The sequence below is a fragment of the Crinia signifera genome, chromosome 2, assembly GCF_055691185.1.
Source record: "Crinia signifera chromosome 2, ASM5569118v1, whole genome shotgun sequence".
In the NCBI taxonomy this organism is placed as follows: Eukaryota; Metazoa; Chordata; class Amphibia; order Anura; family Myobatrachidae; genus Crinia; species Crinia signifera.
The window spans coordinates 365,600,665-365,616,188 of NC_139218.1; the positions used below are offsets into that span (position 1 = coordinate 365,600,665).

The following is a 15,524-nucleotide window of genomic DNA, read 5'->3' on the forward strand; positions in this document are numbered from 1 at the left end:
ACCACCGCCCCCAAGCCCCTGAGGCTGGCATCAGTCGTGGCGACCAGCCAATACCACGAGCGAGGGGCACACCCCATTTTTGGAGACTCCAGATCAGTCCACCAGATCAATTAGTTCGTTGTCTAGTGAGACAGTAACAGCCTTTCCGGTTTCATGGATTTCGGATTCCCTGACCAACTAGACAGAATGTTCCACTGAAAAGCCATTGAGTGAAACCTCGCAAAATGCAGAGTCTCGAAGGTTGCCACCATCTTGCCTAACAGCTTCACCCCCTGCCATATTGATGGATTTGGTGAGTGGAGAATCAAAAGGACCAACTGGCGAATGTCTGCCGCTTTGGACTCTGGAAGAAATACACAATGTAGATGCGTATCCAAGATTACCCCCAAAAACGGAATCTTCTGAGTGGGTGTTAAATGAGACTTCGGGAGATTTAACAACCACCCATGGTCTCGGAGAAGCTGTGTTGCAATAGTCAGATGTTCCTGCAACTTCTCTGCCGACTCCGCCGTGAACAGGAGGTCGTCCAAGTATGGGATAATCACTATTCCCTTTAACCTGAGAGCCGCTGCCATGACAGCCATCACTTTTGTGAAAACTCTTGGAGCTATGGCCTGACCGAAAGGCAAGGCCTGGAACTGTAGATGAGTTTCTCCTATTGCGAAACACAGTAAAGACTGATGTTCCCTGCAGAAAGGCACATGAAGATAAGCATCCGGGATGTCCACCAATGCTAGAAATTCTCCCGGCTCTATGCTTAAAATCACTGATCGAAGAGATTCCATCCGAAAGTGGTCCACCCACAGGTGTAGGTTTAAAGACTTCATATTTAGAATGGGTCTGAAAGAACCGTCTGGTTTGGGGACCAAGAAAAGAATGGAATAAAATCCCTTCTTTCCTCCTGAGGTACCGGGACCCCCACTCCCTTCTCGAGAATGGATGTTGCCACCTGTAACCCTGGGAAATGATGGAGAGAACCCAAGGGTCCGGAGTGGAGATGTTCCACATATCCCGAAACTGCAGGAGGCGAACCCCCACTCTGATCCCAGAGCGGGGAGTCTCTGCTCCGTCATGTTGAGGACTTATCCTCACTTTTGGAAGGGTATTTCTTCACAGAGGCCCCGGAATGGGATCTGGGTGCCCTTCCCTTGCTAGAGGGAAACTTTGCTCTTCCTGTTTGTCCCCTATTGGACACACCCCCTCGAAAGGAGGAGCAAAAGGATGGCCGAAAAGCCCCAAACCTAGACACTTAGTGGCTTGATTTATAATGGACTCAAGTTCTGCCCCAAAAAGAAGTTCTCCCTTAAAAGCCAAGGCCTCTAGAGACTTCTTGGATTGTCAGCTTCCCAAGCTTTAAGCCAGAGAGCTCTCCTTGCTGTCATAGAAGTGGCCGACACTTTTGACACCATCTTGTCGCCTTCTTCTCCAGCTTCACAAACGTACTCTGCAGAACACTTAAGCTTTTCAGCCAAAGCTTCGGAGTCAGGCTGGAGTTGATTACACAAGGCATCAGCCCATTTCATCATGACCTTGGATACCCAAGCAGAGGCAATAATAGGGCGTAAGGTAAAGCCCACCCCTCAAACACAGCCTTAAGACAGCACCCAATCTTCTTGTCCACAGGGTCCTTAAATGCAACACCACCTTGAACCTCTTATCAGGGGTCTTCCATGCTTCTCCCATTAAAGCTATCATGCCCTCATCCGAGGGAAAAGTAACTATCTCTGTGCATTTTCTTAAATATACAATGAGCTACAATGAACTGGCACTTTATCCTCATCTGATAGATTCAAAGTCTGCTTAACTGCAAGGACCAAATCCTCAAAACCAGAGACAGAAGTCTCAACTTTTTCCCTTTGGTTCCAAAAGGCATCCTGAGCACACACACCCTCCTCATCAGAATCTAAATTCAACAGGGGGGGTGTAGATAAGGGGTGTCTGGGAGAAGTAACCTCAGGGGTCTTGGCAAGCTGTTCCATGAATGCATTCATTTTATGAACACTCTGAGCAGTGTCCTGCATAATCTGCAGTAAAGCTGGGTCTCCCTGAGATGTATGGAGCCCACAGACCGTTGAGAGGGGGAAAAGGGGCCAGGGGACTTTACAAGATCAACCCTCTGCCTATTTAAAGCCTTCACCAAAGCAATCATAGATCACGCCAAGGCAGCCGCCCACGCAGGTTCAGGGTGCTCAGACCTCTGGGCTTGAGCCCCACTGGGCACAGACTCACATGAAGGGCACAAATCGCCGATCCATCTGTTCAACTGTTAATTTAACACCGCAAAACCTGCAGTTAATTAACATGGCAGGCGCTCCCTCCCCAAGAGCAGCAGCACTACACCTTTCTGCCATAATTACACCCAGTGCACAATGTCAGGCGTCTGTACAGAATAATGTAGCCGTGTACTTATCAGTCTGCGTTGCTGCAATTGATCCTAAGCGATCACAGGGAATGCACTGCCCAGGAGAAACATGTACTCAGTCCTGTAGTTTAATTCCTCCTTCAGCTCCGCAGTTTGGAGAGAAAGGGTGCCAGAACAGAGTGCAGGAAGAGACCAAGTCTCTGCTTCAGCGGGGAAGGATGCCTTTTCCCCCTTTAGCCGCTCCTACCAAGGGTTTCTCCTCACCACCAGTGTCTCCCCTCAGACTGGGACCACTTGGAAGCGGTTCAGGACTCACCCCAGGGCCCAGGAAACCTCTCCTCATGGAGGTTAAAGCGCTGTGCAGAGAGGGGAGACAGTGTCCCTCTGCAAACAGAGAGGTGACAGGTGGCGCTTCTGTCAGCCTCTGCTGCGCTCTCAGTATGCATAAACTTCCTCTGGAAGTTACACACTGTGCCTGCACTAACTAGTGAATATTGATAAAATAACAAACACCTAGCTACTCAAACACAAATCGGCTGCAGCACGCAGCCAGTTAGCACAGCACCCACTCAGGTGGGCACCTAAAACGAACTGAGGAATGCTGGGATGCAGAAGGGAGGAGCCTGCCTCTCAAAGAAGTCAGCGGACTCTCCTACATCCTGTCACCAAGATGGACGAAAGAGAAAAAGAAGTCTTCATAAAATGTTATGCTATCAGAAGCAAAAGGATAAGTTGCCAGAAAAGAACGTGCCACTGGAAATCTCTTGTCAGGATGCTGCCCGGCAGATTTAAGATCTAATTCCTCTGAATTAGGGAATTATGCAGTTAATTTCTGCTTTCTAGCAAAAAAGTACTGTTTGGTCTGAACTGTTTCTGACTACTCAACATTTAGTACCCGGCGCACGGCCAGAATCAGAGCCTCAATACCCAGAGGATCCGATTCCTGCTCTGCTGAGATTACATCCTCCTCAGACTCCTGTGTACACTCTCCTTCCTCCAGGAGAGCAGACACCTCCTCATCTGATGCATCAGACAGAAGCACCAAAGGCAGAGGCCTGTTTTTAGAAAACAGTAGGGCCTGTATTGATGTAGAGGGTGTTACAACCTTTGATAAACTTTCTCCACTGTACAGTTTTTGTGCTCTTTAAATAAACGTACATTTAGAGGTTTATGAGCAGCTCTCGCACTTTATATCTAAATGAATTGATCTCCCCGTAAAGTGACATGCTCACAGATCTAAGTTAGTCTCTGCTGACTTATATCTGCAGCACCCAGCTCCGAGAACTGGGCAGGCTGCTGACGTCCGATTATGTCAGACGCCTGCCCCAGGTGCCATCAACATTCGTATGCTCAGCAGTTTCCTGGGCTCACTCAGCATTTTTTGTGGGTACGCCAAGGAAACGCAGGGCATTTGCATGCCAACAACCCCAGAACACCCCCCTGATGCAAGTGCCATGGAGACTATTCAAGTCTCCGAGGGCGCCTGCACAGAAGGTCTGCACATGCAAATAAGCCAACATGCGCAGGCCTTCATCATCGGACCGAATTAAGCAGAATCACCCACATGGTATACACCCTTATCTGGAAAATAAGACAACATAATGGTTCTGGATTAACACATTTTCTAACCGCACACTAGTCATACAGTTCATTTTGTCTACTCATTTACTGACAAATATTTGAATGTGGAAAACATACTGTATATCCATCAGAGTACACTCCAGGCACAAAGCACCCAACTTTTTAAGGCTTTCATCTAATTTTCTTAGATTCATGACATCTGTCAATTCTTCCTCTCCAAAATCATAGCAAAACACCTGAAAAATATAAAAAACATAACATGACATTCCACTACTCTTTCTGTGAAGTACAGTAATTCATCCTCAAATTTCCCCTGAATCTTCCTCCCCCTAGTGTCAGTGCATGTCCTCGTGTTCTGTTGCTCCTCTTCCTGTGAATAATGTCTCCCACCTGTACCTCTCTCCCTCCAGTGTCAGTGCATGTCCTCGTGTTCTGCTGCTCCTCTTCCTGTGAAGAATGTCTCCCACCTGTACCTCTCTCCCCCCAGTGTCAGTGCATGTCCTTGTGTTCTGCTGCTCCTCTTCCTGTGAAGAATGTCTCCCACCTGTACCTTGTTAAAACCCTTGATATATTTGAAAGTTTCTATCATGTCCCCCCCTTTCTCTTCTCTGCTCCAAAGTATACATATTAAGATCTTTTAGTCTTTCCTGGTACGTTTTTTGATGTACCAGGATTGCCCCCAAAGACATATCCATGTCAGAGTGCGTAATACACAGGAAGCACACTGTATGAAATACATTTCCATAAGCAGAGGGCCTAATTAAGAGGTGGATGCAAATCCCAGACCGACTGTGACTCCGAACAGGTTAGCAAAAATATGCAAATTTCTCAGGGATATGTACAGAGATTCCCACAGTTAGCTTCTCAATATCCAGCATCGGGTGACTTGATCATACCCTCAAAGTTTTGAGCATTCCTAGGAGTGAGTCACCATAGCCATTTTAACTGTGCATACAGTACATATGCAGGCTCAGACACTACCCTGAAATAGTCACAATACATTAGTTTGAGTAGCTACGCAAGTTACCTCACACAATTGCTTCTTATCTTAAACACTGCATTTAAGTCTTCACTGCGACCTCCTTCAAGCTAGAATGCGCACAGTACAACTGATGCAAGCACAGTATAGGGAAAAAAAAGATCTGCACACATCAGGCCCAAGTTCTATTTCTGACTTTTGTAGATCAACCACAAAAGTTTCCTTGTGAAACAGTTGAAGGTTGGTCTCAATCATCTAAACCAGTGGTTCCCAACCCTGGTCCTCAAGTACCCCCAACAGTACACGTTTTCCAGGTCACCCAGCAGGTGCACAGATTATTCAGGCACATTTTCAAAGATCCACAGGTGGAGCTCATTATTTCACTGATTCTGTGTGGAGACCTGCAAAACGTGCACTGTTGGGGGTACTTGAGGACCAGGGTTGGGAACCACTGATCTAAACCCTTAGAGCAGGGGTTCCCAATCTTTTTTGAATCACGGCACCCTAGAGTATCAGATTTTTTTTTTCACGGCACCCCTATGCCAAAACAAAATTAATTAGATTGGGTTTATATACGATTCCTAGGGTCAGTTATGTGGGATTTGCTTCTGTTTGTACACATTTTATGATTGGCAGCCACCAGCACTGGTTTTGCTCATAAATAATTAACCATTAATAATTTGAGTTGGTCCTGGACCACCAACCCAGGGCACCCCTGCATGTGTCCTGAGGCACCCCAGGGAGCCACGGCACACAGTTTGGGAACCACTGCCTTAGAGCAAAAAACATTATTTTGGTGCCTACCAGTAAATCCCTTTCTCTGATTCCATAGGTGACACTTGAAGGCAGGTTTACATTGGGGTATAGATGGGCGATTAGGGGAATCGGCACTATAAATAATTTGTAATGTGTGGATGGCTCCCCCCCATACCCCTCCCCTCCGCCAGTTAAGAAACTGTGCTTGATGAGAAAGCCAATGTTAGAGGATAGAAGCAAGACCAACAAAACCACACAAACACACAGAACAGAAGGAAAAATACATTGCAACAGCTGTCATGATGCTTAACCTAAAGCAGGAAAAAACGTAACAGCGCAGGGTGGGCGTCCGGCGACCCCTATGGAATCAGAGAAAGATATTTACCAGTAAGTACCAAAATCCTGTTTTCTCTATCATCCATAGGGGACTCTGGAAGGCAGGTTTACATTGGGGACATCCCAAAGCTCCCATCCTGCTCTACCAAATTCGGCTTCGGAAGCTGCAAAACAGTTTGGAGAGTGAAAAGGGACTTGATTGAGCAGGTTTGGTCTGAGAGGCAGTGGCCAAGGGTAGATGATGAGGAGCAACAGTAGGTCTGTGTACCACGACCGTCGAGGCTAGATCGGAGCTGCAAGGATGGTCACCGTTACATTTCGCTTCACCCTCTTCAGCAGATTAGGTAAGAGCCATCAGACTGTTAACCACCAGGGCTCCAGGATCCCGTGTCCTTGGGACATAAGAGGAAGCTTTGCATTGTGTCTGGATGGAGATGCCCGCTGGGAAGACCCCAGCACTGCACAAGCTGCTGAAACATCTGAGGATGCAGAGCCCACTCCCCAATGTGGAAATCACGGCAACTGAGAAAATATGCTTCCTAGTTGTCGTCTTCTGAGATACAGACTGCTGAAATTGCCAGTGTTTATCTCTGCTCATTGAAGAATGGGAATCACTTCCCGCATTGCTGCACGGCTGCAGGTTCAGCCTTGTTTGTTGATCTAAACCAGGCATGTCCAACGTTGGCCCTCCAGATGTTGTGAAACTACACATCCCAGCATGCTTTGCCACAGTTTTTCTATTAGAGAATGCTAAAACTATTGCAAAGCATGCTGGGATGTGTAGTTTCAAAACATCTGGAGGGCCAACGTTGGACATGCCTGATCTAAACCATCGCCGTGGCTCGAGAATGTTTACCAGCAAAAGAGATTCCTGGTGAGACCAGCGACCTTGGAACTGCGCATCTCTGGGCACTGCCCACCAACCGCGCACACTGGCATCGGGAGAACCCAATCCCACGTGCTGAGGGGATGACTCGCCGGGAGATGATCTTCCTGCAACCACCCGAGATATCCACACCCGAGGGGAGAGACGAACCAACTAGAAAGAAGGTACAGCTGGAACGCACGCGAGTGGAGGAGAGAGGCCCTTCCTTACGGAAAATTCCATTTTGCCAAATAGACATATTGACAAATGGAACAACCACCACCGCGGACAGAGAACCAATCTGACAAAAATAAATGTGAAACTTGTCCAAGGGAAGAAACACCTTGTTTGTCGGTGTACAAATTCATGCCCAGAAATTGAAGGCGTGTTGTTGGCTGTAAATTGGACTTTGGAAAGTTGAGAATCCAGCCATGTGGAATTAACAATTGATGGGTTAGACCGATAGACAGGATGGAGCCTTGATCAACAGGTTGTATACAGTAGGTATCCTATGATATTCACCCCCCCTCTGTGAGCGAAGCAGCAACACCATTATTGCAATCACCTTCATAAAGACTCATGGTGCAGTGGATAGGCCAAAAGGCAGAGCCTGTAACTGACAATGTTCAGACTGGATTGCAACACACTGGTGGGGCTTCCAGATTTGAAGGCAGGCATCTTTGTTATCCAGTGATAGCAAAAATTGTCCTAGTTCGAGTCCCAATATCACAGATCAAAGGGACTCTATTTTGAACTTGAAAATGCTCAGGAAGGGATTCAGGGAGTCAAGTTCAATGTAAGGAGAAAGGAGTTAAAAAAAAAAAAAAACCTGGATGCGTTTATGGACACAAAGGGAATGTTATAGTTATTTGCTAGTCTGATATAAAATTAGATATGTAGGTTGAACTCGATGGACTAACAAATTTTTTCAAACTAAATTACTATGTTACTATGTTAATGTGTGGCGGAGTGAACCGTCTGGTTTGAGAACCACGAACAGATTTGAGTAGAAGTCTTTGCTCCGTTATGATGGGGGAACTGGAACTACACTTCCCATGCGATCCCACCCTATGATTCCCCAGGTGAGAGGAAAGCCCGTCACGTGGAGGGCTTGGGCACAATAGTGGCAACAGACCAGGATGATGAACCAGAAGAACGGCCACGGCCTCTTGAACTTCTAGCTGAAGAGCTGGAAACCTGTCTTTCCCCAGAAACCTTGACAGTGACCGAAAAGACAGACCCGAGTAAGCCCCACTACGAAGAGGAGGAGCTGCGGAGTGCAGAAATGTAGCCTTACCACCTGTAGCCTGCGAGACCCCGCAATATTATTCATGCCTAAAAAAAGCATCACCATCAAAAGCCAGGGCCTCCACAATACGTTTCAATTCCATATCTGCTTGCCATTGGCGAAGCCAAAGTGCACACCAAGCAGAGACCGAAATTGCGTGAAAAAAAAAAAGGATTTTAATTTACCTACTACTAAATCCTTTTCTCGTAGTCCATAGGGTATACTGGGAAGCACTTTAGTACAATGGGGTATAGAGGAGGTCCAAAGGAGCCAGGCACATAAAACTTTAGTAACCTGTGTGCTGGATCTTCCTCTCTATGGCCCCTCCCAGAGCTCAGTCTAGGAACACTGTGCCCGAAGGAGATAGACATACAGTACTTAAAGAGGAACCTAGTAATGACAGAGAATAACACTGAAAATTTAACCGCATAACCTGAAAAAACTGCAAGCTAATCCGGCAGGTATGGGTCATAAGGTTGACAAGGAAGGTCGGCATGCATTGGGTCCACCACTGAAGGTCGACATGGGTCAAGGTCGACACCTCAGAAGGTCATCATGAGGTTAGGTCAAAAGGTTGACATGGGGTTTTTCCACTTTTTGTCCTGAATGTCGACATGGACACTGTAACGTTGCATCACATCACCTCACATGGCACGGTGCCAAGCACACTATGTTATTCTCCCACCACACCCTAGTGGATAGTAGGGCATGAAAAACCTCCTGTCAGCACATGTCTGCTCAGAAAAGTGAAAAACTGTTGACGGTCGACCTTCCCCATGTCTATATAAAGTGGTCGACCGAATGCATGTTGACCTTCCTCTTGACGGCCTAACAACCGTATACCATCCAAGCAGTAACTCAAACAGTAATGAACTTTACTGAAGTCAAATTCACACAGTAAAACAACGGTGAAGCACAGAGGCAGGCGTCCAGTATTCCCTATGGACTATGAGAAAAGGATTTACCGTAAGGCAATTAAAAATCCTCTTTTTTCTAACATTCATAGGGTATACTGGGAAGTACTTTAGTACAATGGGGACATCCCAAAGCTCCCAGAATGGGAGGGAGTGTGAGGAGACCCTTGTAACACTGAACTACTGAACTGTCTATCCTCAGTTGCCAAGGTATCAAACTTTTAAAACCTTCCAAACGTGTTAGTGCCAGACCATGTAGCGGCTCAACACAACTTTAAGGCTGTAATCCCTCTGGTAGCCACCGAAGAACCCACCGACTTAGTAGAGTGGGCCTTAACAAAATTCACAACCAGAATCTCTCCACCGACTGCAAAGGTTTAAACAAGAAAGACTTTAGGAAGTCCAACACTATGTTGAGATCCCAAGGCGCAACCAGGGGTATGAAAGGTGGCTGCACACGAAGAACACTTTTAAGAAAGGGTTGTAACTCTGGAATTGCTGCTAATCGTTTCTGGAAAAATATTGGCAAGGCAGATAATTGAACCTTTATACAAGCTAATCTAAGGCCCATGTCCACACTTGCCTGCAGAAATCTCAAAAATCTGCCCAGTTTATATTCAATATGTGTGAAACAACGAGTCTTGCAATAAATATCGCTTCCAGATTCGTTTATAGCGCTAGGGATACACTTCCCACTCAACCTCAATGCCGTTAAATGTAACCACCGTAAGTCCTGAAAAACGGCCCTGGTTCCCCTTGCAGCAGGGTCAGAATGACCTTCTTGGCCAAATTGGACGAATGAACCTGAACCTCTTTCCATTAGATTATTTTCAGAATCCTTAAGGATTAACTGAAGCAGCGGTGTTAATATGGGTTTTTTATATAAAAAATTCTACACAAAATGAAAATTTTATATTAATGAACATTTTTATTAATAAACATTATATATGCAATATTCAGAATTCTCAGGATCCGAGATGGGAGGAGCTATGATACCAGTTTGAATGATGCCTGCAAGCTCAGCTCTCATTCCTCCAATGCTTTCCCTGTCTGTCTGAATAAATCACATAATTTATAAGAAATATGGAGTAGAAGGTCTATTCATTTTTCCCCAACTCGTCAGTGGGAACAGATACAAAATTGGAAAAGCCACTGTGCTGTCAGGGTATCCACTACCACTGCCTGCGGATCTCTCGTCCTAAAGCAGTAAACCCACAGCTTCTTGTTGAGTCAGGAAGCCATTAGATCTATTGGCGGACGACCACACCAATGGGTTAAGTTCAGAAAGACCTAAGGGTGCAAGCTCCACTCCCCGGGTGTAGATCGTGCCTGCTTAGGAAGTCCAACTCCCAGTTGTCTACACCCAGAATGAAGATAGCAGATATTGCTTTTGCATTGGTCTAGGCCAGTGGTCTCCAACCTTTTTCGGGGCGGGAGCTACTCGCGACAAAATAAACCGCCCGAAGAGCTACTAAATTAAAAAAAAATTAAAAAATCTGCATACTATCCAAAAAAATGCCCTTTACACATTATGCCACACACCGTAATGCCCCTGACACCTTATGCCACACACTGCAATGCCCCAGACACAATATGCCACACACTGCAATGTCCAATATGTCACAAACATACCTTCGGCACGCGCCCAAAATTAGAGGGTTCACCTACTACCGTGGAACTCCTGCGAGGCTACATCCCCCATTTTTTCCAATATGAGGGCATGGTCAGCTCTCTAAGAGCTGTAGCCACATGGGGTGCGGCCATAGAAAATGGAGATGTGATACACACATGACCCCAATAGTGCAGTCCGTGATGCCCATTATACCTATGCCGCATACTGTGATGTCCATTATAAATATGCCCCGCACCGTGATGCTCCATTATACATATGCCCCACACCTGGATGCTCATTATACATATGCCACACACATGATATCCTTTATACATATGCCCATTATACAGTACATATGCCCCACAACGTGACGCTCCATTATGCAAACGTCTCACAGGGTGACGCTTCATTAAACATATGCCACACACATGATGCCCATTATACATATGCCCCACAACGTGATTTTTCAAACTAGTTGCACCTAGTACAGGAAGGACTGCTTTCTTAGTGAGTCTACCATTGTTTTCTGTTCTCTGACAAGAAGGGATACATAGTAAACAAAAGGCAGAGAAACCATTCATTTCTTATCCGGGTGGATCCAAGCCATTTCAAACTCCCAATTCAGTTCCTCTGACACAGGAAACGTAACCAAAGATTTTGGTTTCTTACCAAACAGTGAAGGCGGTGAGGGAGCTGAATCAGAGTCAGGAATCAGTAACACCCGACGCACCACCTGAAAGAGGGCTTCTAAGCCCTGGGACTGTATCAACCTCCTCTACAAGAGGTTCGTCCTCAGAGTCCAGCGGGAATTCACCCACTTATAAAAAGAGGGGGGAGGATCATCAGATAGCAGGAAATTGGGCAATAGACATTTTTTGGAAGTATCAAAACTGAAGTAGGCTTCACCAAGCACATAGCCGAGGTAAAGCCCTGCAATGGATTTAGTCAATGCCTGAGCACACAATGGTTCGGGGGTAAGTATATTAGATTCTCTAGACTTTCTGGCAGCTGACAGTTCAGAGTAAAAACCAGACTCCATTACAGTGAGGGCAGAGACCCAAGCAGAAGTATCATCCTGTCTAGCTAACGTTGGAGGGGTGTTGGTAAGCAATGAGCGTAGGCTGAGTTCACACAGCAGGAGCCTTGTACAGCCCGTTTCCCCTGTAATGGCTGCCACAGCCACATGTGAGGACCGCAAGGGCTCAGAGGACAGGGTTAAGCCCCGCCCTCAATGGCGCAAATATGTAATGGCTGCGCTCTAACTGCTGCGCTACATATCCAGCGACTCAGCTAGTCAGAGCACAGGGTGTACCAGTAGATGCCAATGGTCCTTGTTTCAGCTGTGCTGCCGGGTGTGGTATGCTGCAAGGGACTTCAGCATGAGCGGTGACCAGCCAGAAGGAGTCAACTGGAGACAGTGGTCTCCACAGCCGGGAACCTGGGCGCCAAACCCTGCAGGGTGGAAACTGGTCCCCCTGGCAGCATTCCTCAGTGCAAGCATACAGGGCCAGCTCTGCCTGTTGATGGAAGGCACAAAGAAATTAAATAAAAGGAAACAAATCAAGGGGAAAAAAATTCTCTCTGGAGCTCTCAAGAGAAACGTCCGGCTCATCTGGGCACATTTCAAAAACTGGTGGAGGGGTTTAGGGGTGGAGCCTATCACACATGACAAGTTATTTAAAGTGGAAGCTCCCCTAATCGCGCATCTATACCTATACCTTTGATAAAGCTGTACATTTTTTATTATTGTGCATTTCTGTTTGTCAAATGTCAAAACATTAAATTATGTTTTTGAATTTTAATATGGTCTAACGCTACTATTTTTCTTCTCTTACACCCCAATGTAAAACTGCCTTCCATCAACGCCTATGAATGATAGAGACAGATCCTCTGTAATAAAAGTTTCCTTAAAGTCATTTTCTACACATTTAAAATCTTCATGTTAACATTTTACAGTTTATCAGAATATTAAATGTTCATGGTGTGTAGAATATAATGTATATATACATGATCTTATATAGAAAGATTATTTGTAAAACTAGTGAATAAAAAAGAAATTGATAAATAATAAAAGGGGAAAAAAACATTACCTCTACTAAATTTTCAGATAGTTTATTTTTAATTTTCCCACGCCGCCATTTATAATCAATCTGAAGTTGAACGGCAACATGCATGTCAACCTCCCACTCAACAGTTTCCGGTTCTGAGCTTCCATACATTGTAGTCATGGCTGATTGTAAACTGTAACACAACAAGTCACATAGAGAACAGCATATTTTATATATAAAAGATATGAATTTTGCCTTGAGAACATTTATAACACTAATGAATAAGAGTTACTAGCACACTAATGAAATACGATATATCAACCAAACCATTGAAAGTATTAGGAGTACAGTGAGCCACACTAGTCAAGGCACGGGTGACTCATTTCTAGATGTCCAGGGATTTGCTACATCAGAAGATATTGGAGAACTCTGAAAGGTCGGACGGTCTGCACATAAGAAATCTTATGTGCAGTTCTCAGTGAGCGAAGTCTGGGGGAGCAGGGCCCCGGTGCAGTGAGCAGGGTCCAGGGGAGCTGCAAGAGAGCAGGGTCCGTAGTAGCGGTAGACAAGAAGCAGGGACTGGAGAGCAGGATCTGGGGTATAGAATAGAAAAAATCCTATTCAAAAGACTGGTGGGCTGATTTGCTGAGCTCTCACCCAGTCTTTTGAATAGGATTATTTCTATTCTCCAGGCCGCTCCCCGGACCCTGCTCTCCTGCCGCTACCATGCCTGCAGCTCCCCCAGAACCTGCTCTCTGGCCCCCACCTGCCGCAACCACGGACCCTGACCTCCTGCGGCTACCCCACCAGCAGCTCCCCCAGTTTACTTGTGATAAATGGCATCAGATTTATCACATGTAAAAAATGGCACATCAATTGCCAAATCTTAACAAGCTCTCCCGGGGAGCTCAGGGGAAGTCGGGGCCAACTTGTCCTTAAGACAAATCGTCCTAATGTATTGGGACCTTTAGATTGCAAACAAGGAGGGTTAAGATAGGAAGGAATAGATACTTATCTACAAGGGGTCTGGACCCTCACAGCATAGGGATACTGCTGTTGGTCTTCTGATCACCGGCATCCAAATGCTGGCCATAGACTAAACATACTTTAATCCAACTAGTTGTTTGGTTGGACTGAAAATCTGGTACTTTATGGGAGCAAATGAAAATCAGCAATTTGCTCACAAACCCAGAAAAAAGGACAAAAAACATTCTGTCAAATTGTTTAAATCTAACAGATTCAACAACGCTACAGTTTTTGTCCATTTTCCAGATTTTGGGAGCAAATTACTGAATTACAAATTACATTTGCTCTTATCCAGTACCAGATTTTTATTCCATCCAACCAACTAGTTGGATGGTTGGAGGACAGTTGGTCTGCTGTATGACCCACCATAAGCATTGGGATCCCCAAACCAATCGGCACAAAAACAATTAGGAAAGGTAGATTCTGTTTTTCAAAATATTTCTTCTTTCCGATTTCATTGTTACCACCACCCAGTTTAATACGCACCCTTAAAAACAAAAGATTAGTGGGTATTCTTTTAGCCAATTTTCCTATCTAATTTAATTTCATTCTTTTTCAGGTATTTCTAAATGTGTGTATGCATCACATAAAATATATCTGTATTTACCTCTTAAGGATGTTTTCTGTGGATACCCACTGTACATATATTCTGCTTGGAGAGATGACATGACTGACAAACACATCAAGATGTTTTTGTTCAAGCAGAGTGCAGGAATCCATACAATTTTCCAATGTGTCAGAAAAAAGTGTTACTGGATCCCAAACTTCCTTCAGTGGCAGATGTTGGTCATTGGAAACTGTTGTGCTAAAAAAAAAAAAAAAATTGTTTGAAGGTGCACATGTGGCCAACATAGTCAGCATATGAATGCGTTACATTTGTGGAAAGAAAAGGGATTTTATTTTGTATATTTTTTTTTTTTTTAAATTCTAAAGTGATGGTGTATTTAAAATCTGGAAAGAGCTGCGCTAGTACAATGTAAGGCAAAAAGCGTCAAAAGGAAGGCAGATTTCCAAGAAAGATTCCTCAAGTTATGTGTCCTCCTACATCGTTGCTCATAGCACTCTATTTAGGCTCCTAAATCACGAGTTGTAAATAACGTTATGGTGTATTACACCATGTAATACACAGTTTAACCACTGGGTGGCGAATGCTGCACGCTAAGACTACAGTGCTGAATACAATGCTGTGGCAGTAGACAGTGACATGTGAGGCTGGCCAATCACGTTCTTCCCTTTATTAAAAAAAAATCAAATACAAAATACAATGCCACGCTACCGCCCTGAACTAAGTACTGGATTTTAATCACAGATCCAGCAATTGTTATCTCAGAAAGCATTCCAGGTTTTGTTTTTATAAAATGGAAAGCAACATGTAATGCACTGTACCACTCAGTTATTATGTCATTAATATGACCTAATATGCCGTATCAAGCACTCATTAGTATCAATTCCCACTGAGCTCATTCAAAGCACATCCCCCAGCCACGCTGCCGCCCATTCACACTATTGAGTCCTGTCATCTAGTGATTTTGTTTTTACCCTCTGTACTATGTTCAGGATTTTATTCGCATAATCAGCTTTATCATCTCTAAACGTATTACTAAATGGAAAGATTACAAACATGTAATCCACTGTACCACTCGCTCCCTACTGTACAGTATCTCATAAATATGACAGCAAAGTTATCAGGGGGAATTGTAATGTACATGAAATTGGGCTAAACAGTTATGAAAATGGGACTGCTGCAAAAATGCTTG

General features: G+C 44.9%; 1 protein-coding gene across 3 annotated transcripts in view; it reads right to left on the reverse strand.

Annotated features, from left to right (window-relative positions):
- The window catches only part of RNF17 (ring finger protein 17), a 221,197-nt gene that overhangs the window by 71,353 nt on the left and 134,320 nt on the right, over positions 1–15,524 (reverse strand). For all 3 annotated transcript variants that reach the window (XM_083169963.1, XM_083169962.1, XM_083169961.1), the window contains 3 exons: positions 14,375–14,572; positions 12,784–12,934; positions 4,061–4,179 (listed from right to left, as the gene is read on the reverse strand). In XM_083169963.1, coding sequence (XP_083026089.1) covers positions 4,061–4,179; positions 12,784–12,934; positions 14,375–14,572 — 468 coding nt within the window. The remainder of the gene's footprint in view (positions 1–4,060; positions 4,180–12,783; positions 12,935–14,374; positions 14,573–15,524) is intronic.